This window comes from Gavialis gangeticus, unplaced genomic scaffold (genome assembly GCF_001723915.1).
Source record: "Gavialis gangeticus isolate Ggan-Ray unplaced genomic scaffold, GavGan_comp1, whole genome shotgun sequence".
NCBI lineage: Eukaryota > Metazoa > Chordata > Crocodylia > Gavialidae > Gavialis > Gavialis gangeticus.
The window spans coordinates 10,942,388-10,965,743 of NW_017729005.1; the positions used below are offsets into that span (position 1 = coordinate 10,942,388).

General features: G+C 40.8%; 1 protein-coding gene across 4 annotated transcripts in view; it reads right to left on the minus strand.

Moving 5' to 3' along the window:
• RFTN1 (raftlin, lipid raft linker 1) overlaps nucleotides 1-23,356 on the minus strand; it is a 197,716-nt gene that overhangs the window by 5,081 nt on the left and 169,279 nt on the right. For all 4 annotated transcript variants that reach the window (XM_019508672.1, XM_019508673.1, XM_019508670.1 and 1 more), the window contains exons 7-9: nucleotides 20,490-20,605; nucleotides 5,146-5,249; nucleotides 3,531-3,612 (exon numbers count right to left, since the gene is read on the minus strand). In XM_019508672.1, the coding sequence (XP_019364217.1) occupies nucleotides 3,531-3,612; nucleotides 5,146-5,249; nucleotides 20,490-20,605 (302 nt within the window). The remainder of the gene's footprint in view (nucleotides 1-3,530; nucleotides 3,613-5,145; nucleotides 5,250-20,489; nucleotides 20,606-23,356) is intronic.

The following is a 23,356-nucleotide window of genomic DNA, read 5'->3' on the forward strand; positions in this document are numbered from 1 at the left end:
GGGGGGGGGGGGGCTACTGCACCTCCCCCCCCCGAGTTCACCCCCCCAATGGTAGGCCTTCAGCCATTTCATGAAAGGCAAGTGTAGAGTTGCTTGTATTTGCTTGACTGTAGTTTGACTAGGAGTAGATCAGGCAAAGGAAATGCTCAGGCAAGAATGTCACAAGGTATGAATCATTTAAAAAAACTCAAGATAGATGGATTGAGAAAAAATGGTAAAGATTGCAAGGTTGCCTTGAGTACATTTAGTGGTTTGATGATAGACAAGGTTAATTTTCGATGACGTAAAGCTTATAGAAAGAGTAAGTACAGGCATATAAATATTAGAGTAGCTTTCATATTTTATATTATGAATGCTTTTCTATTTTTGTTTTTACTGTATTTGGTAAGCTTTTTGATATTGTAGCCAAGTTAGAGTATAAAACCAAGTCTGCTCTGGAATTTTAGATCTTCAGTCTTGAACTATTGTTCTTTCTGAAATGCCCACTTACTGGCATACCTGGTTAGTGCTTTGTAGCAACTTAATTTTTGAAACCTAGGTAAGAAGGTCCTTTACCTAATGGGCTGGCCATGTTAGAGGCTTTTTAATACTTTAGCACTTAGAAATGTTAAGATTAAACTGCTTTTAAAAATAGCCTTTAGATAATGTGCATTTTATAACTTTTAGTCATTTGCTTGTTATGCTTTATCTATGCTGCTTAGTCATTTATATCTTTTCTGTATTTTGTTATTGAATTTGCTATTCAAAATGTAGATATTCTGATGTTGTGACTATTTAATTTTGGTGGGACTGACTCTTTGAACCTTTCTTGGGTCTCAGAATTGATCTGAGGGCCAACACTTCTCCATATTTTTCTTGAAGTGACAACTGTCATTTTATTACTAGTATTTTACCACTATATTTATTTCATGTTGCTGGCATGCAAATATTTTCTTTTACCAATATCAGTTTGTGAAATTTGACTGACCTTTTCCAGGCTCTGGCTGACTAGGTGGAAGAAGTACAGTCAAGCCCTCACAACGTCACATGCATGGGACCAACAAAAACCTGTGATATTAAGCAAGGTTGACAGTACCAGGATCACATACCCAGTGGTGGCATGTGAGGAAGCAGTGGTTCATGAGACAGAGAGCCATAAAAGATTATGTTTGTTCTGAATGTGCACTTGGTCCCGAAGTTTACAAAACATATTCTTGTTTTTGCATCACTTCACAAAGGACTGTGCCATGGCTACAATTTATACCCTGATACTTCCCTGTATTTTTGCAAACTTATGGACTGTCTGACCATGATGTTTATTTCATATCTAACAGAGGCAATAAGGTCAAACCCATAAAAATGATGCTATGTGAAAAAATAATGATGCATGAATAAACTAAAAGGAGGAGGGGTTCCAGAAAGCTCAGAGGACTTGCATCCCTCAAACCCCTGCTCCCTGCAGTAACACTGTCCACCTTAGCTTTACCTGCTCTCTCACCATTATATTAATTGTTTGGTCTGTTCTCATGAGTTTTGCATGCACACCCAAAAATTTAACATTGAGCAGTAAGAGCCCATGTACCCAAATGCAATGCGACTGCAAGATCAATTATATGTATAGCACAAAGGCCCTATTCTGGTATACTGCCAAATTCCCAAGTGCTGAGCATAATTATAAAAAGCCAGTTTTCTTTGCTATTGTATATTGTTACATATATTTCTTTAACAAAGCAAACTACTACCTTATTTGGTCTTGGAATATTATTTGATAGCTGTGGCATTAAGTGACAATGCAGCAGAGATTGCTAAAATTGTTGCTATAAAGCAGCTTGAGGCATTGTCTGGAGTAATAATAAAAGGAGTTTATTTTTATACTGTGATATATGGAAGTCAGTCATTGATTATGGAAGTTGTGATAACAGGTAGTATATGCTGTAAGGAGGAATGACATTATCCACACTCATCCAAAATCAAGGACACTGTGCCAGGAAGTTACTCTTGCTTGTATCAGGTAGGAGACCAGCTCAGATGCCTCTCCTGATCTCCACTGTGGCAGAGCAGACAGCTCCCAGGTAACTTGGTCCTGAGTTAGGATTTTATAGGTTAAAACTACTACAGTACTTTGAATTCTCCCTGATAGTTTACTGGGAGATGGTGACAGTTCCCAAATACTCAACTCATGTGCTCATCATGTCCACTTAATCAACATTTTCTGCTGTCTGCACTAATTCAGCTTCCAGATGATACAAGGTGCAGCCATGGCTGTCTGTCATTGGGCACGTAAAATACTAGTGTAATTGCAGTAAGCAAAGTAGGAAGAAAACATAGGCAGCACTAGCTGTCTCTTCACCATCTTATGTTTTATTTTCACAGGATGGATAAAAAGCTCCATTTACATTTTCACACTTCACTCACTTGACTCCTGTGCATGCAAATCAGGAAGGGTGAGACAAACCTGGACACGACAAGACAGTCAGCATTATGCCATTTTGCACTTTGTACAAATCTCTGTATATTCTCCTAACCGTTAACATATGACATTTGAGCCATGGCTTCTACAAGCTGCAAATTTAATAAATGGAACACAGCAAAGATACCCTGATATATGTCAGCTACATGTTCAGTTAATTCCAGGTGGATTTGGTTTCTTCTTACAATTTGGTAAAACTCTTCCTTGCTCAGAGGCAGTAGTTATTATATTATACTCACTGCTACAGCAGTAATTTTAAACAAAGGTGCCATGGCACCCTGGGGTGTTGTGAAATCCTTTTAAGTATGCCACAGGGTGTGCTTGACATTGTTTTTGACGCTATGAATTCCTATTTGAAATCTCTTGTGAATCATGTGTAAGTGCTTGCACACCTAACATTCTGACACGCTGCGGTCTTTCTGAATTCTTTGCAAGAGAAGAACTGCTATATTATTTTTCCATACCCAGAAAGGAAAAACAAGTGGAAAGCTGAGAGCTGGCATTTTCAAAGAGATGCCTTGAGGCTAAAAAGGTTGAGAGCCACTGAGCTAGAGCTTCCCTGTAAAAACCAAGGCCAGAGCTCTGGCCAGGGCTCCATTACAAGATACAGCCCCAGCCTCAAAGAGATAATAATATAAATAGGTAAGGCAGAGTGCTAGAAACCAAGTATTATTGCCTCCAATGTGCAGGGGGTGAGCATGAGCAGAATGATTCAATGACTTGCCCAAAGCCAGATAAAGAGTCTGTTGCAAAGCTATGAATTAAATCTACATATTCTACATCCCTATGCACTTCTTCTGTGTTGTCTTTAGGACCCCCTCCTCCTCCCCACTCTCTTCCCTAATCTTCAGGTCCCTCCAAGAGAAATAAGTGAGGGATATTGGCTTTCACATCCTTTGGAGTATTTTACTATTTTTTGACTGAACAGTCCAAATCCCAGTTAAAAAACATTCTGATAATGTTCAGCAAACCTTCTAAATCAGAGAAATGTTGAATAAGCCCTTTCTACTGACATGGAAAATCAATTAGAATATCAGAGTACTGCCAAGAAAAACATATACAGGAATTCAAGGTCACTTACCTTAGATTCTTTCTTCTTTGCTTTTTGGGGTAGAGAGGGTCTCTGAAGAAAGACAATCTGCTTAGTGGCTAAATTCCCCTCCCTGTAAAAAACAGTCCTGAGAATGAACAAACTTCATATGGTGCGACTCAAAACCCAAAACTTGCTTCACAGTCATTCACTTAAAATGGCAAAAAAGTAACACTCAAAATGACCTAAAAATACATCCTTCTCTACAGGCCTTGAATAAAATGTTATCTGTTGGAAACCCTCACACCTAATTCCAGTTTATGTCTAATTTGATACACCCAAAATCACCATTCAGTCAGCATTTAATGTATTTACTGCTAAAACATTTGGCAGAGAAGTATAAACAAAGAATTGATACTAAAAAATACAACAACCCATGTGGTGGGTGTGTGCACTATAATCCTAATTACACTCTGAAATGTTTTTTTACTAGCTGAGCATAAGAAATGACAGATCCTAAATTACTCCTAATTATGAGGCATGAAGCAAAGTGTTAAATCATTATTGGAAACCAGAAGCAACTTATGAGGTCAGAAAATGGCTTGCAGAAAACAGAAAGGAGAAAACCCTTAAGCAGAACAGGGTGCATCTACATGTACATTAACATATTGAAGTGTGTGCACATTAAATCTAGTATCTCCAATATGAGGTACTAGGAAAATGCACGTTAGCGTATCTCAACGCGCACCAACAACATGGTTTGTTAGTGATGCTTTAATAAGCATTAAAATAGGCTAATGCATATTAAAGTGCAAGTATACATATGCCCACTGGGTCATTAAAGTTCGTAAGTGAGATTTTCATCATTTAGTTATTCAAATGCGTATTGAAAACATTAGATTTAGGCTAACACTTACTGGTTTTTCCCACCATGCTTGGCTTTTGTAAACTGTCAGCTTTGCAGGGCAGGAGATGTCTCCATCTGTGGCTCAGACAGTATTGGGCTCATTTTAATCCTTTACTAATAATGGCAACTTGGCATTGATATATTATAAAACTATTCCTGCCCGATGAACTCATTTATTTGAAAGGAAGTTCCAGAATGTGTAATAATGATTAACTATTGTTACACAACTGTTTTTAGTCAGTCTGTTTTTCAATATATCTTAATGTTTCAAAAAATAATTACACTAATGAAATTAAAGTAGACCTAAAAAGGCCAAAAACCATAAGCAAAGATATTTCAGTTGAAGGCTGCTAGAGTATTATTAGTATTACCTCACCCAGTTTCTCTGAGCCGTGGTGGATACGTCGCCTCACAGTTTTTGGATACCTACTGGTTAAGGAACATCCTGTGCTTCTATGGCAACTGATACTATGTTCTCTTTTTGTTGTTTTTTTTTTTAAAGGAAGCTAATTCTGGTCTGGAAAATACAGCAGTGCACACCAGTCTAGTAGGATCTATCCATTAGACTCTTGATCCTTGCCAACCAGATTTGTGGTGGGGTTGGAGTGCTTAGACTAGCTCGACAGCAGCTGAAATGAGAAGCCTGGCACCTAGGTGCAGGGAATTCCAAGCTAGGAGTGCACAGAGCTGGTAGTACAAACAACCATGGTTATGCAGTGACCGCCCTCCCCCCCCATGAACAAAAGGCAAACACGTTACCTGTTTGTCTTTACAATTGGAGTAGGAAGCACACATGTCAGCTGCCAACCATATGCAGCAAGAGAATTCAGCAGTGGAATATAATCTGTCTTCACTTCCATCCCCTGGGGAAGAAATCAACAGTGGGATTATCACTTGAAGTGGGCTCTTTGGCTTTATATAAAAAAATGTGTTTATGTTTTGGGGGGACAAGAGGAGAAAGAGGAGAGAAGCTGTTTGCTTGGTTTACTGAAATTACAGCATTTTTGCAAGTTCAGCAAAACAGGAAGGAAAATGATATAAAACACGCAACGGTGCAAGGTTAGTTTCCAATTTACACTGCAGAGTTTAATACATTTGTTAAAACAGTACAAATACATGATGTCTTCTTGTGCTTCCCAAATCAGCCATGTGCCAGCTGATCAATCAGATCAACAGGCCTAATTCATTTTGTTTTTATCAGAGCTTCCCTGGACAAAGAGCCTCCTGCAATCTTCAGTGAAAAAAGAACAATTACCTCCCTGCAAACAAAAAGATATTCCAGCAGCACAAAACCACGCTTTTTTGCCCAGGACAGATTCTGCTCTTGACAACACTGGTGTAAACCTCAAGCATTTCTACTGGAATCAAGAGAATTACTCCAGCTCTACATCAGCGGAGCTGAGAGCAAAATTTGGCCCTCTGAGCTCAGAGTATTTCCTAGGGTGTTAAATGACATGATGGTGGTAATGAGCCTATGTTATTTGCATCCAGCAGCACGAGAAAGAAAATATGAGTACAATTTGTTTTATTTCTTTTGTCACCCACAGGCAAACGACCACTGCCTATTTATTATTCTGAATCAGGAAATATGTGGGTGAGATGAAAATGCTACCTTTCACCATAAAAGTCAGGCTTTGCTCACAGATACCGTACAATAGGGCACCACTAATTCTCTCTCCTTTAAGCTGCAAACCGAACAATTCTTTAAAAAAAACCAAACACAAAAGCAACTAATGGCTATCTCAGCAAAGAGTGAGCTCCAGTTAAGTGTCTAATTACCAAGATTTCACTAGTTTAACAAAATATACTACAAGTGCATTTATTCTTCAGTGTTACAAGCTTTACTAAAATACTGTAATACATTACAAATACTCACTACACGTACAACTACACTCCACTGCAGTGCCACCTACATTTGCCAAAATAAACAAACAAGTAAATTCTGGGAGGCATTACCTTTGACTGTGTGTCTTCACCTACTTGTTCATTCTCAAAATTGTGCAATGTACAATCACTTGCCGGCCATCAATGCTAATCAACAAAGTTCAAATGGAAAGCCATATATTCTGTAATAATACTCATTTGAACAGACATCATTCGTATGTTGTTGCTGTATTTTAGACAAAGAAACTAACTGCCAGTCTGCACTGGTCTTTCTTCTTGTTGCAAGTCACTTAGACACCTAATAACTATATCCATTTTCAGAAGTGGACATAGTGGCAGGGACTGACAACATCACCATATGTAGGTCATAGTTTAGATGCCTTTTAAGAGGGCCTCTGACTCATTTCCTCAGCAGTCTATCAGGAGCTTTGAATCTACTGGGACTTGCAGCAGTGTCGCATTTACAGAGCCTCACCAGTCAGAGGCTCCATCAGCCCCACTACCTTTTCCTTCCTTTCCACTTCCAGTCTCTATGCAAGTTGCAACATTACTTTTTCTTCTTTTTCCAGTTTTTAAGGGGTCTTCAGCCTGAAGTAAATCCAAAGGTATAGATGGAAGTCTAAAAGCCTTCTCAAGTAAATGTCCAGGAAAATACTAGGTATTAAATGGAACGAATTTTAACAAATGCTTATCAGAGAAATCGACCACCTTTTATCTCAAAAATACAAAGAGGGATATATCTAGGATTTGTATCAAGAAAGATATCAAAGCATCTGCTCTGAGCAGATGGAAGAATATGGCAAAAGCCCTGTCCAAAAGGACCCCTCTGTCAAATGGTATTTAGAAGGGGGAAACTTATGGAACATAATAGACAGAACATCCACAAAGAGCAGACCAGAGCTTTGTTCATGCCCTAAGCGATCACTGATGATGCAAAGAGGATTGAGCTTTCAGACTCGGTGCCCAAGGTTAGTGATTACCAAGGAGAACCTTCGTATTTCATCAAGAAATGTGACAAACGTGTCAAAAAAATCAAAGGGTTGTTATGGCAACTAAGGTGGGCATGGCTGCAGCACAAAGCACTCTTGGCTGCTTACAGAAGCAGAGCCATTTCAGGGATGCAGTTTCTCCTGCCACATCCAGTTTTCTTTGCAGGCTCTCTCAGGGGCAATACAATGAAACACCTGCTGGATTCTGACCTGTCTTACTTGTCAGACTCAACTGTAGCAGATGATGTTGCATTTCTTTGTAGCAGGGCAAAGAGCAGGTTAAGGCTCAACAAAATTAAAGGATTTTTAGTTCAGAAGGTCTAAAGTGTAAAGAAGTGGAAGGGAAAGGTTTTGGTAGAAAGAGTGGTATGAAATTGTTATAATGTTTGTTTTCTCACCTGTGCGCACCAGTTTGCTCACATGCTACCACTCAGGAGAAAGTGTGTCCTCACCCTACCTAGGTTCATACAGCCTTAGAATTATGCCCAGATCCTCTTAACAACTTTGCTGGAGGTTTCTGACTGCCCATGATACCTCTTCTCAATATCCCTACCCCAAAGACCTGCAAAGCAACACTTTCTTCTACCAAATAATTTTGCTCGGAGGTGACACGTAGAGGGGAACAGAGTAACCCTAAGTAAACATTTTTTTAAACTGAAGCTCAAACTCCTCCCTTACAAACCTAAACAGTTGCACCTTTAAAGTTAAGTGCCCCAGGGCACTAGTTAGCCCTACTCGTCCAGAGGTGCTAGTGCTAGTATTTATATCACAGCTGGAACTGGGGTATCAGTAGAAGTCACAACTAGCTAGTGCAGACTATTATAGTAGTAAGGCCAAATGCTAGCACGACGTCATACCTGCTAGTGTCACTCCCACCTTTCTTTCCAAAACAGAGACTATTCAAACAAGCAGTAAACTTGAAACAAAAAAACCCTTTTTAGACACCAACAATCCTGGCTTTATTTTTATACTAAATGTAACTTTTGTAACAGACTGTAGAAAAGCTCTGTTATATATTATGATTTGAGACAGTGGAGATAAAATTTCAGACATAAAAGTTCACAAGATGAAACTACAGAATTCTGGAGGCTGTTCAAGCCCAGATCAGTTAAAAAGAAGCAATAGAAAAATGTATGATGGAGCTCTAATAAAACGTAAGGTGTGCATAGAATACTGTGTATCAAACTGGGAGACATTTTATTCTGTGAAAGGGAGGAAAAATTTTAATTAACTCACTTCCTACTCTCCTGTGGATGATAAGAAATCTCTGATCACACCTTGCATGTCAAGAAACCAGAGCATATTAAGCTTGTTTTTCCCTGACTTACAGCACATAAAAAGAATTCATTTTTATTTATGGTTTGCTGTTTGTTTTCAACAATTCTTCCCTTCACAGTAGTCTTAGCTCATTAGAAAACTCTAAAATCTGATTTAAAAATAAAGATAATATCTAGGGCAAACCACACGTATTACAACATCATCAATTTTCATTTATTTTCACCACAGCAGGTTTAAACACAAGCCAACCTAAAAAACAAGACACTGATCACCTTCTTTTACTTTTGAGAGACTTAAAAAAAGTTCAGCTGAAACAATCTCTGTTTTCTGTGTTAAGTAAATGTGATTTAATTACATGGCCACAAAATCTGGTCACTGCCTCACATTGTTTTGCAATGTGGAGACAAAACAGATCACAAAAAACAGAAGATGAAGCATTCACTAAGTTAGTTTCAATAATATGCTTCTACATAAATCGAAAAGACAGTGAACTGAGGAAACCTATAGGCATTGGGGGAGGAATCCTGGAAATCTGAAAAGGGAACAGAAATATTAATACCTAGCAACTGTCTCCAATTTTGGCAAATGAGGAAATAGGTGCTGAATTCACGACCTTTCCTTTACAGAAGTACTACAGGGTCTTCCCCCTATACATCATACAGGGAACATAGAGTTTGTGGTCAATATCAGACTACCTGGGCCCCAGTGCCACTCCACCCCTTAGGAAGGGGAAGGGGGTAGAACACGATGGCAAGGGACAGACATTACACACAAACTGGTTTAAGTGATCAGAAACTGGTTTAAACCTGTATCAGAACAGATGTTCAGTGCACATAAACCAGTTTGAAAATGGCTGAAACCAGTTTGAGAGAAACCTGACTGAATGTAGTATCAGACTTAACTGATTTGGGTCAAACCAATTTATGCAATGTCTGTCCCAGACCCCTTGCTGGTCTAAGATAAACCAGGTTCCCTCAGCATCCCAGCATGCTCTCTGGGCTGGGAGTGGCTCTCTGCTTCACAGCAGTGCTGGCCCCTCCCCTCTGCTCCCTGGCTGCAACTCCAGCAGAGACTGCGGGCTGCTCCCCTACTCACCCTCACCACTCCCTGCTAAGGAGGAATTCCCCCCTCCACTCTGCCCTGCCGAGAGGTGTCTGTGTATTAGCTAGCAGACCACACGCTGGCTACTGTCCGTGCTGGATCAACAGGCAAAATCAACAGGCAGAATCAACAGGTAGCTAGTAATGTCCCTCTGTTGTTTTCTTAATGGGGTAATTAACACTAAGTTAGGGGTGATAAACACTGTTATCTATTTCCAGCTGGGCTGGTCAGAGCATCCTGCCCAGGCCTGGCCACACCCCCACCCCCTCAGTTCAGTACTGTGGAAAGGAAGGGAAGGGAAGGGAAGGGCTGCTCTAGCATCCCCCAACTTCTAGCCTGAGCCACTGCAGGCATGTGTCTGCATGTCTGGGATGTCTGTGCAGTTACAAAGCGGTTCATCCTAGCCAGGTTAAACTAAACTGCAAAGATTGAATCAATTCAGGCTCAGGCTTTTTGAATGTCTGTCCCTAGCTGACGTGCACCTCAGGAAAAGGGAAAGAGAACAAAGAAACAGAGCAATGAAATGCCTGGATCATCAAGGATAACTCAGTGAACGTGTGCTGCGACTATTGTATGCCACCTGTACATCATTCAAAGGAGAACAAATCCCTACTCTGAAGTGGTTAATAATTTCATCTATTCTATTTTGGGACTGTGTCCATAAAGCCATTTGCATTAATCATATAACATTAGTGATCCACTTATAAATATTTATGATAAACAAAAGAGGTGTTTTCTGTGTTTTTATTCCAGCAATGAAAGCTGGATGCTGCTGCTCTAGTAATGAGCTCTTCCTTTCAACCTATTGTATAGAATCTTGTTAACTGGTACTGATGGACCCAGTGTGGATTGCTGGCTTTGTAAAGTAGTGCCAGGTCCGGCTAACTAATCAGCATGGGTAGACTGCTGCCTCCAGACACAGTCCTCATGATTTCCAGCAGACCTGAAGGTTCTCTATATACCGGGGTGGGCAATTATTTTGGGCAGAGGGCCACTCACTGAGTTTCAGCAAGTTAGAGGGCCACATGACAGGCAGCTCAGGGCAGGTTAATATTAATTTTCTAAATTTTTTAGGGGCCACGTGGGCCAGATAGAATGGCCTGGCAGGCCACATCCACTGCATTTTGCCCACCCCTGCTATATACAATCACATACAGGATTAGGACCCCTGCAAGTAACTACACAAAACCATAGGAAGGCCTTTGCTTAGTTTTGGATATGTGAAAATTTTGCACATGTGTAAACATATGAGATTTTGAGAAAGCCATAAAGCACTAGTATTACACAAGACTTCTCTTCAGCACTATGCTATCTATGACAATTTAGCTGAGATTACAATTAGTTTTGTGAGAACTACTGGATTCGAAGATCCACAAAACATATTAGGAAAACTCAACCACCCACTCCACTCCCCATCGACAAAACTACACACCTATAGGCATGCCCAAATATCACAGGCTCAAAACCTATGGGTGCTGTTCAACTATTTTTGTTACTGGGTATAAGTCGAGAGTAAAATGCTATGTCCATCAAGCCGATTCTTCTCAATGGGTTTTGTGAATACCGATCCCACTTCATAACCATGACACCTGCACAAGTATTATGACCAGTGGCATAGCAAGCAGAGTTCGCACCTAGGAACAACACTGCAGGAAATTGTGTGCATGTGGGGCAGGTTGGGGAGGGAGGCCCAACAGTCATACCCATGCCAGGAACTCCTAAGCAGTCCTCAGCTGAACAGCAGCAGCCACCTGGGGACTGTTTGGAGTTCCCGGCATTGGTATGTTGCCAGAGTATGGACTCTGTGGTGGTGGGGGTGGTGATTCTGGTGCGCCTCTGAACTTGGCACCATGGGTGAGTGCCCCTCCTGTCTGTAGTTACACTTCTCATTAGGACTGTTCAAGCGCAAAGGCTTAACAGAGCATATCCATACCCTGGCCAGCTGTCAGCTGTACTGGTGACTATTTCTGAACTCCCCCTGCAAAGGTGGTGCATGGGGCTGCTGCCCTGGGTACGCTCCCTTAGTTATGGCACTGTTTAAGTACTCATGATGATATAATGCACCCAAGAAGCAGGGACATGCGTAGGGACGCCTTCGCTGTTTAAACAAATGCAATTGCAAAACCTGCCAACACATCTCCACTGCTACCACAATCAACACACCTCACAATAAAACAATCAAAATCATACACGTCTATCAGAAATTGTGGTGTACTTCATCTAGTGCACCAGTGCTGTCAAGGAAAACTATGGAGGTAAAACGAAATTATTCCACCCCAGAAAAGTGATTAAGGACAGGAACAACCAATCATTAGTGGGAGAACACTTTTCACAGAACAACCACTCTATTTCTGAAGTCACAACCCTTGTATAGAAGGGAAATCTACAAAACACCTTCAGAAGACAGGCCTGGGAACAAAAATTTATAACTTGACTAGACAGGAAAAACCATGGACAATACAGAGACAACTGGCACTTTTACACATGCTCCAACATGTTCTAATTAGAATCGCCAGAGCAGACTTGATTGATCGTTTTCATCAGAACGCTCCAGCATGCTGCAGCGTCTCTTATGTTCAGCATCCCATATTTCAAAAAGGTTGTTCAATGAGCTTTAGTTAGTGCCCCGCCGCCATTTTGAGATTCAGGATGCTGAATACACAAGACACTGTGGGCATTTTAATTAAAGTAGCTATGTGTTGTGCAGTTTTATGGCCTATTACTATTTACTGGCTCTCTCTGCTAAACTTGCTGTACTTCACAGGTAATAACAACCCTCCTCCCATTTCAATGATCATATTTTTATACGATTAGGGCAACTAGTCAAACTACCCTTCACTTGGTTTGTAGATGCTCCTGATAACTTCTCTTTACTCCTCAACTTTAGCTCTCTTCTACTTTAAGAAAGTATTTTCATTTACTTAATGGAATGTAACAAAAGTTACTGGGTTATCTGTCAACTTAGGCTGTCTCTGCTTCTTTTCCAGACCTAAGGAAGGGTACTGTGTGCCTGAAGTCTTGCCTAGAATCTCTCCCAACTAACAGCTGATCCAATAAAAGATACTGTCAAAAAAAGCTTACTCCTTGAATAATCTTTGGACCATGGCTACAACCCTGCTACAATTTTCTGCACACAGCCTTCCCAGTGCAATTCACTCTAGGTGAAATCCACTTTTCTTTTAACAAAGGTTGAATAAAAAAGCCTCTCTTGCTGATGACTCCATGCGTATGAAATGTATCATCTCCATCTCTTTTTAGACAAGCTATTGAACCACAGAACAGACCCTTTGCAGCTACCATTCTCCACAAAGCATTTTCACTAATTCACTAGTATGCATAGTCATGGATTCCTTCTGAATGCCTGCTGCTGATTCCTACTAAATTGGTAGTGGCTGTTCTGGGGTTAAAGCTTGACTTGCAAAGCTGGCAAGGACAGAGTGACCTGAGCAGCAGACTCTACCCTTCCTAAATGAGGCCTGGGAAAGGAAGAGCAGGCAGCACTGCCCCAGTAGCCATCATAGTGCCCCTGTGTCTCCATTTTAGCATGGAGATACGCTTCCCACTTAAACCAAGCACCTCAATTTTGAATGTCTAATTTTTGGAGAAACACTGCATATGGTATCCCCCTAAATATGGTATTCAAGGTGTTTCATAAGGTAAGAAACCAGTGATACAAAGCAAACAAATAAGAAACTTGTAAAAACATCCCCTCCTAAGCTGTTCAGCTCTGTCTACATAATAAAGGAGTAATAATGGCAATCCCTCAATATTTTAGTTACTTGGCAGCTCTTTTTCATGTGGAGCAGACAGCCTTTCACTTTTCACAGAACTGATTTCCATTCTCAGTACCTTTACCCTTTTTGCTGTTATGGGCACACATCTCTCTTGTGACCAGAGGCTGCCAAGTGTTGCAAAGTGACGAGATCAAGCCCACCAAATTTATTAAACTTCTGACCTACATCAGATTTAAAGCCAAATCAAAACAAGATCTCCAGAGAAATCTCCATAAAGAACATGGAATTAAAACAATATGCCACCTAGTATTAGCAGAGAGAAACAATTTTGTATCTTGATATAAGTACCACCTTTGAATGTTTACCACACCTACGATTGATGCCATTATTGTTTCCATTCTACCAGACAAACAACTTCTTCACAATGCATTTGGAAACTGACAGTCTAGTTCATGTCAACACACTTGGAGATGAAAAGTAGCAAAAAAGGACTGAAGCAAGAGTTGAATGTGCACAGCAATAATATATCTCTCCAAGTCATGGAAAATATTTTGATGGAATATTACTCATTAGTAATAAAAAGATACAAATATTTTAAATATTTTATAGTGCTCATTTTAAAGGAACACTCATTAATTTTGACAGCATGTTTTGTCTTGTGGATAGGGGAGAGAGAAGGTGACAGATCAGAGCTGGAAAGAAGGAAAACTATCTAGTCTTCGGTTAATCAGAGCTGTCTACTCACATTTACCTACACAAGCAACATTAAAACCATCAAAGAAGTTTTAATGCTAGAACTCACAGGCAGTAGTGGAAATAATGTGGCCTGACATTTTTAGGGTTAAAGTGGTAGGCTCATAGGAAGTATTCTGTCATTAAGAATCCTCTAGTCATTTGAAAAGATGCCACCGTTGTATTTTTGTTGGAGAGGAAAGAGTTACATAACTCAAAGCTATGACATCCTGTCTGTTGCTTGGCCGGACCACATACTGTGACAGCTGCAAGCTTTACATCCTCTACAAACTGACATTTTACACACATACTGAGTGCATTGCAGTATTCAGCTTGTTTTCGCTATTAAACTTGGAAGGAATGCTGTTGTTTAACAGCAATTAAGACAGGCAAAATTCTCTCTTTTAAGAGTCATGCCAATTCCTCTCATTGGCCCTTATGCTTAATGGAAAAATTTAGCTTTTCGTTTACTCTAAATAAGTTCTCCTATGTTTTTATTTATTATTTATTGTATTACAGATGGCACATATATATAGCCTTTTTGGTTTTTTTCAGGTAACTACTGTAATGATGGGGGAGGAGTTTAATTGGAGAACAATAAAATTAACAAATTTAATAAACCAGTTTTCATCAACAGAAGATGCACAAAAACCCAGCAACTGTAATAGCTCGTTCAGGAAATAGTCTGACATTTGCATTTAGTTTAGATTCTGTCTCAACAATTCTGAAGATTGATCAAGATAAGCAGGTCCAATGTATATTCAAAATGCAAGTCTATTCATTAATTTGTGGCTGGCCATCTGCCTGGTCTAAGACAGATATGTTCTAATAGAATGAATTTCTGAAAACAATTAATTTAGCATAATGGTCCAGAGATGAGCCTACATCTCTGATACGAATGTCTAGATTTATCAGACACTTCATTACTATGAAAATCTCTGGTGATGATTCTTTGAAGTATTTGTAGAAGAGGCAAAGGACTTATTGGGCTTCACAACAGATTTACTCAGCTTCAGTGAGCTCTTCCAACATCTTTGAACCTTTCTCTTTCCAAGTCTTTCAATTTCTTCTTCTCCCACTTCACTTCCCAGAGACTGCAAAGGTGAATCCTAAGGATATCTAACTGGGAGACATATGGAAAAGATACTATTCCAGGGATTAGGATTCCTGCATCCTATTACTATCTCTTCCATTGATTTAATCACTTCACCTATTTATGCCCCTGTTCTACCTCCGCCTTTGAAACACCCAAGTACATACTTAAATTTGAGAGGAAGGGCAGTCAGATAAATCATCTCTCCTGTTCTTCTAACTAAAAGAAGAACAGGAGACCTTTACAAAGACAGGTCTCACTCTTATGACTCAGGGCATATGTAAACAAAACAGGGGCCCTAAATTGAGGCAGTGGGTTTTTAAAAAGTGCTTCAATTTAGGATGAAGTAAACCCCCATGTTGTGTCCACCCATGTCTTACCTGCCTCTCCAGCAGTAGGGAGAGGAGAGTGAGCTGCCGGCGGGTGGAGCAGTCCCTGGGCTGCGGAGGAGGGGAGGCGGCTGGTGCTTCCCTCTGCAGCAGCAACGGGCCCCCCCCCCCAAGCTGGCACCCGCCCACAGGCACCTGGCTCGGGCAGTTCCAGGGGACACTGCAGCCATGGAGGGAAGGACCGGGTTCCTGCGCAGCTCTTGCAGGCAGGCAGGCTCTGGGGGGTGGGGGGAAAGATCAGGCTCACTGCTTTTCTCCTTTTTTCCTTCAATGGAGCCTGCCTTCTTGGGCTGCTGCCATGCTGCTTGCATGGCCTGCCTGCACAGTCCCTGAGCCGCACGGACCCCAGTGCTTCGCTCCATGGCTGTAGGGCAACAAACTAAAACTCCTTGGAGGTGTTTTAGTTTGCTGCACCCCAAGGTCATTTAAGGCATATTATGCCACTGAATGTGCTACAGCGGCTGGAATTAATGCACAATACACTGCCGATGTGTGCAAACACCAACACCATTAAAGTGGTGCAAAAACATTTAACCCGTTTTAAAGTGGCATGCACACGTCTCTCGTTTCACCTACATGCCCTAGAAGTCTACATAACTTGAGGAGGCAGCTGGCCAATTTCACAGGCAGATCCCAGGGCCAGCTGCAATTTTCAGTCTAATGGAACTGTTTGGGATTCAAATGTTTCTGGGAATAAACACAAGCACAAAAGGGCAGTGTTGCCACGTAGCATTGAGACCATCCTAAATCTCAAATTACACTGCATGATCACCTGCTCTGGACACCTGAGTTATATAAACCAATAAGTCCCCAATTCAAATCTAAATCAAATCCAGATTATGACTGATGGAAATTAATTTGGTTCAGCAGGTCTGATGTACATGTTACTAATATATGAACAGTTTCGATTTTAACAGTTCATTTCTGTAAATATGCCTATTTAGCCATCTATATCTAGACTAATGCTCTATGCCAAGAACCCAAACTACTTTGCCTGCGAAGGAGTATTTGTTGCAGATGCTTAGTTAGCACTAGAAACGTTTTCACCAACATGTATGCAAACTTTTAGTATTCAAAGGACTGGAAGGAACGATCCACTTAAGGTTGCCAGCAAAGTCCATCCCAAAGGCACTGTCTGAAGAACTGTTAAGGTTGACAGAAGATTACAAAGTAAATATGTGAGAGAGGAAACAGCAGTACAACTTGAGTAGTGATGTGACTGTCAGGTTTTTAGGTCAGCCATTTCAGCTCACTGACCCCCAGGACTCAAGTGTCTTAAATGCTTGCTAATTTTTTTCACTCTCTTGAATTCTTTCTACTCCCTCAGAAGCCACTTCCAATTTTCACTTCTCAGAAGCTCTAGGTAGACCGGGCAGAAAAGGGGAGGGGAGTTTTCATGTTGCAATCAATGAGGACAAACAAGTCTGAGTTGTCCATCAGGATAAACTATCACCTAATACAATCAATAAAAAACAAATGTATTTGCTGTAGTTTACCCAAAACAAACACTATACATGTGTAAATATAATACAGCAACAATAATAAAGGAAAGGTAAAATATTTAGAAGGTCTATATTTTGAAGCAAAAAGCAGAAGTTCCCAAGTTTCTTATGGAAATGATCGAGAAATGTATCATTTCTTCTAAGATGGCTAGCATTTAGCCTCCAAAACAGACAATATTTATGAAAATTAAAAGAAGACATTGTCAGGGGCACAAAAGGCTTTGCAGTTTGTTATGGTTATATCCCAACTTACTTAATAGAAAGTTGGATAGGGTAAAAAATTCAAGATAGTAAAAAAGTAAAGATGTAATTTGCTGCTAAAACAGATTCCTAAAGCACGGAAAGGCTGAACTGTAACTAACCTCTGCATGGGGAAGCAACACAGAGCAGGTCAGGAAGGATAAGGATGTGGGAGCTAACCATAGTTGCATTTCTTACATCTCCAAATGCAAGGACCACATTGGCTAATACATGCAGTACTAGCAAGAAGGCTGGACCCTGGCCTGTTCTCACCTCCTCACTCTACAAGACATCATAAACTGCAGCCTTTTCAAAGATGTCTGAAGCTGCACACCCTATGAGCATCTGGAAGGCTGTACACAACAGGGATATAAATCCTCCTTTAGATGCAATGTCTTTGAGATTCCTTCACAGGCTCTAGTTTGTTGCTACATTTAGCCTTAAAAACCTAACAGATCTTAGCCTACTGAATTAAAACTGAACATAAGACACACATTCAAACATATTTAACCACAAGAGGAACCTTCTCTACCTGGTAAGCACAACACCCAATTGTTCGTTATTACCATAAAACCATTTTATTTTACTAATCCACAATATCACCCCCTGAGAACTGCTAAAATTCAGCAGACTTTAACCTTTGGTTTGTTGGAATTTTAGATATTTAAACTAGTGATGACTCAACATGTTTTGCTAATGCAAACTTTTTGGCCAACCATGCTTTACTTAAGCCTCATTCCAGATTTTACACGCTATTGATTTTACATCAAACTGGAGGCCTAGTCATCACCTTTAGGGGACAGATTTTCTGGTGCCGACTGAAATAGCAACAGCACTGGTGAAATTAAAATAGTGGGTGATAATAAAAATGCATGTTCAATGGGATCTTTTCCTTTAGATATAATAACAATTTAAACTCATTTCAGTTGGATTGTTTTACCTAGCTGTAAAAATTTTTGCCTGCAGCTGAAGACCTGAACCTATTGGCCTGATCCAAAGACATATTACCAAACTGGAGTATAGACAGGCATGGGGGGACACTAGCCTACCAAAAGTTAGTGCTGACCTAGTGAAAGGGGACTTGAAAGTGCTTGATGTGCTCAAGTCACCAGGCCCAGGTGATCTTCATCCAAGGGTACTAAAGGAATTGGCCAGTGAAATAGCAGAACCAATAACAAAACTGTTTGAGCGCTCATCATGCTCAGGGCTGGTCCCAGTGGACTGGAAAAGGGCCAATGTGGTCCCCATTTTCAAAAAGGGGAAGAAGGAGGATCCGGGTAACTATAGACCGGTTAGTCTCACCTCTATTCTTGGGAAAACCTTTGAAAAAATTATTAAGGAATATATTTGTGAGAGTCCAACAGGAAAAGTAATGCTGAAGGGCAACCAGCATGGATTCATAGCAGGTTGATCCTGCCTGACAAACCTTGTTTCTCTTTATGACCAGGTCACAAACTGCTTAGATACAGGAGCGGAGGTAGATATCATATACTTGGATTTTTAAAAAGCCTTTGATATAGTGTCACATCCCATTCTCATAAAAAAACTGAGCGGGTGTGACTTAGCTGATTACACAGTCAGGTGGGTGGCAAATTGGCTAATAGGATGCACCCAGAGAGCGGTGGTGGACAGGTCGGTATCGACCTGGAAGGATGTGGGCAGTGGTGTCCCCCAGGGCTTAGTCCTCAGGCCAGTGCTGTTCAACATCTCCATCAGTGATTTGAACAAGGTGGATTCAGGTGGATTTGGACAAGCTGGAAAAGTGGGCAGAACAAAGTAGGATGCAGTTTAACAAGGAAAAGTGCAGAGTACTACACCTAGGGAGAAGGAATCACCAACACACATACAGATTGGGGGATACTTTCTAAGCAGCACAGCAGCGGAAAGGGATCTCGGAGTCATAGTTGACTTAAAGATGAACGTGAGTTGACAGTGTGACAAAATGATCATTAGAGCTAACTGCACTCTATCATGCATTAATAGGTGCATCACGAACAGGTCTAGGGAGGTGATACTTCCTCTCTGTGTGGCACTGGTAGGCTGCAGCTGGAGTACTGCGTTCTCTTATATGATTAGAGGCCTGCAGGATAGGTCCTATGAGGAGAAGTTGAGTGACCTAGATCTCCTCAGCCTCCGTAAGAGAAGGCTGAGAGGGGATTTGGTGGCTGTCTACAAATTTGTCGGGGGGGGCAGGGGGAGGGGGAGCAAGGAATAGGAGATCCTCTGTTTACCAAGGCACCCCTTGGAGTAACTAGAAACAACAGCCACAAACAGACAGAGAGCAGATTTAGACTAGACATTAGGAAGAACTTCTTTACGGTAATGATTACCAGAATCTGGACTGGGCTTCCAAGGGAGGTGGTGCTCTCCCCTACCTTGGGGGGTCTTTAAGAAGAGACTGGACAAACATCTGGCTGAGGTCATCTGACCCCAGCACTCTTTCCTGCCCAGGGCAGGGGGTTGGACTCAATGATCTGCTGAGGTCCCTCCTAACCCTGAAAATCTATGAAATTTATGAAAGAATCTATTTCCCTTGGCATTGTTAATTAGCCAATATACCATATGGTTGTTTCTTTCTGCATTTCCCCCCAATTCTTCTCCATTAATCTGCAAACACTGAAACTTCTGAACAAAGACATGTCTACTGAAAATTTAACAGTGCCTCTTACGTTGGCCAACAGGGGTCATTGGGAAGCTAATGACTAGTTTGTGTGTGTGCATATTGTACTCATATCTATCTAAAGTGATTCTTTCTTTGGTACTATCACCAGAGTGATAGATGCGATTATGTTGCCCTGACAACTAATGGAGATTTTCTTTTTCTAATAGTGGCCAATATTTTTGGAACAGAAGGTCCTGAGCTCTATCCCTTACCACTCCCCATCAAACTCCTCCATATAATTTAAGTGACACCTACAATATACAACACCGGGAACACATTGTGAGGATGTCAAAATATAAGCATATATACCCAACCTGTGGTTAATTTGCCATATCATTATGTTGTCAGACCCTCTTTCCTTTACTTCAGTAACCTATGTGTTATTGCTGAAGTAGAGAGAAACACAGTATAACAGAGATTGCTTCACCATTTTGTTGGCTTGTGATTTAGGAAAATATAGTGAGGGTGGAAATAAAAGAATAGTAAACTACAGACTTACCTCCAAAACAGTCCATTGTTCAACAACAATAGCATCATATGGCTGTATTGTTTTACTGTCTTTGATGGCAAGATCTTCAAAGATAAACACACCATCTATCAATCCCTGTAAGGAATCTGTGCAAAAAAATTAAGAAGTTTTGTGTAACTTTTGTGGCAGACACCTGTATACAGCAAGACATTTTATTTCGCTAATGTTCATAATCAAATCTTCTTCCCAGCTTGCTAATAAAAAGAAACCAGCAGAGATTCCTGGACAGTCTAAGTCTGCTAAAATAAGTTGGACTAGTTAATTTGGACATTTTAAAAGTATCCCTGTTCACTAAAGAGCAAGTCTCATTGTCATGTCACAAACTGCTACATGCTTCCATGAGTTTGCTTTTAACAGCACAGCTACTTCAGTTTAATCAGGTGAAATGAAGTGTGCCTATCCTGGGCTCCAATCCAATAAGACTGCTGGGATGTTCATCGTTATGCTTAATGGATGAAGTGCATAAAATAAGTTGTATGTAGCACCAACGTTTTAAGGCTTTCCTAGTTATGCTTCTAATATTAATAAGTTCAATCATTTATCCACCCGAGGCAAATAATTCCATACATATCTGCAAGTGTAAATACTGTATTTACTTGAATCCAAGATAAGGTTATTTTCCTTATTTAATATGGTGGGGAGGCTCCTTGCTTTGGATTTGAGTACTAGTTGGGGAGCCAGGCAGCTGCTGCATCTCCAACTCTGGCCCCAACCCATGGTGGGACTCAGAGATGCTGCCTCCACCCACCACCTACCCTCTGTTGCACTCTGCCCCACCCCACCTACCCACCCAACCCCATCCACTGCTGCTTACCCTCCAACTATGACCCCAATTCTGGCCCCACTCTAGCCCAGGGCACAGAGCTACTCTGATCCTTGTTCAGCCACACACCAGTGGTGATGGTGAAAGCAGCTCCAGAGCCAACTCCAGCATTGAGGCCAGAGTTGCTGCTGCTGCAACCACTACTGCCTGGCCAGAGTGACTATATGCTCCATGGCCTGGGTTAGAGTGGAGCCAGAGCTAGAAGGTAAGTTGTGGAGGGAGATGAGTGGGATGGGAAAAGGTAGAGGGGAACAGAGGCAACAGCCAGGGCAGGGACCGGTGGGAGTGGGAGCAGGTGGCGGGACAGGGGTCAGGGGCACGCATGCATTGTGCAGGAGGCAAAAGGCAGGGGTCAGGCCTCTGCTGCCTGCCCCCCACCCCCCACTGCTGCCTCTTGCCACTGCTTGCCCTGCTGCAGCAGTTGGGAGCATGAATTTAAGATGACCCTCCAATAATATGATTCTGTACATAGAAAATTACAACAAATAAATTTTGCATGTATATAATCTCTCTAAAATTAAAAGTTATCTTGGATTCAGGTACGTATGGTCTTGGTCTATGTGCACAAAGGAAGATCTGGCATATGCAAATTACAGATTGTGTGACAGCAAAGACATGTTCACATATATTGCATTGATTATGAAGGCACTGTGGTGATTATGCCTAGTATACTACTGTTTTCAATCACACACATACGGTACATATTCAGCATTTCTCCAGTTTTCATAAATAAGTAAAAAGAAGATTCAAGCAGAGTATTTTCTCAAGTCTTAATCATGCACTCCATAAAAAGAAGTCACCATCATACACAAGCATTCTTTTTCACAACATTTTGTTGTGTGCTCCATTATGGAGCTATTTTGTAAGATAAATAATTGAAAGGCAATTTTGTTACTGTACCTTGTAATATAAATAATCTCAACCACAAAACAATCAGCATATACTTCAAGAGCTATCACTGATTATTATGAAGTACTGGACTGCTTATAATACTTCCTGTATACTGTTTATAATGTAATATACTGTGAAATCTTTTTACATTGTTTGAAAAACATTTTTTTCAGCCTATTTGCCTTAAAATAGCTCCTTACACATTAATTTTGAATAACCAATTACAAAGACCTCAATTATTCCTTTTTTCTCCCTCTCCCAAAAAAGTATGATATTTTACATCAAGGTTTCCATGCATTTTTATAGGGAATTATATTACACACATTGATGCCATTTATTGTTTTGGGATGAGCCAGATGTTTTGAGAACAATAGGTCCTTGAGCTGATAAGCCATTAACATCTGTCTAATGAAGGTCACACAAGCTTGCTTTCAAGTTCTGTATGCAATCAGGAAAAAAAAACACACCTAGTGATGGATTCTCCTTAGAGAAAGTCTAAGGTTATGTTTTATTCAGTAAACCTGTTATTATTTTATGTCATTTTTGTGTTAGAGATACTGAAAGGAAATTACAGAAATTAGAGATAAACAAGGACTCTCTTCAGTCTGAGCCAATACCTATTTTCTAATGCTCTGTGAAGGATTCTATAATTTATCTTATTTAAGGTTTTCAAATCATTCATATCTGCCCAGACAAAACATAGGTTCTCCACACAGTATTTCTTTAATAATTACGCTTTCATTAATGCTGACCTAATCACCCAAGCAAGATTATAGGAGAGAGTTCCTGTAAAACCTTCTTTTTTATGACAGTGATAAACTCTAAGCTCATTGCTGATTTTTGCCAATAACCCACAAAGCAGGTAGTCTGATGTCATAGCACCAAGTGATAGAGCTTGAGACAATACTAATTGAAACTCCCAGTCATGCAAGAAAAACAGCCCTTGCAGCCAGAGATGACTCTAACAGGGTGCGGGGCCCAGGACAAATCAGCCTGTGTGGGGGCCCCCTTTCCCATCCCATGGCACACTTATGCAGGTAAATGAACATTGTGGCACACCGGATGTGGAAGGAGGGTGGCGGCTGGAATTTCCGGCCAGAACGCAGTGAAAGAAACTTCCAAC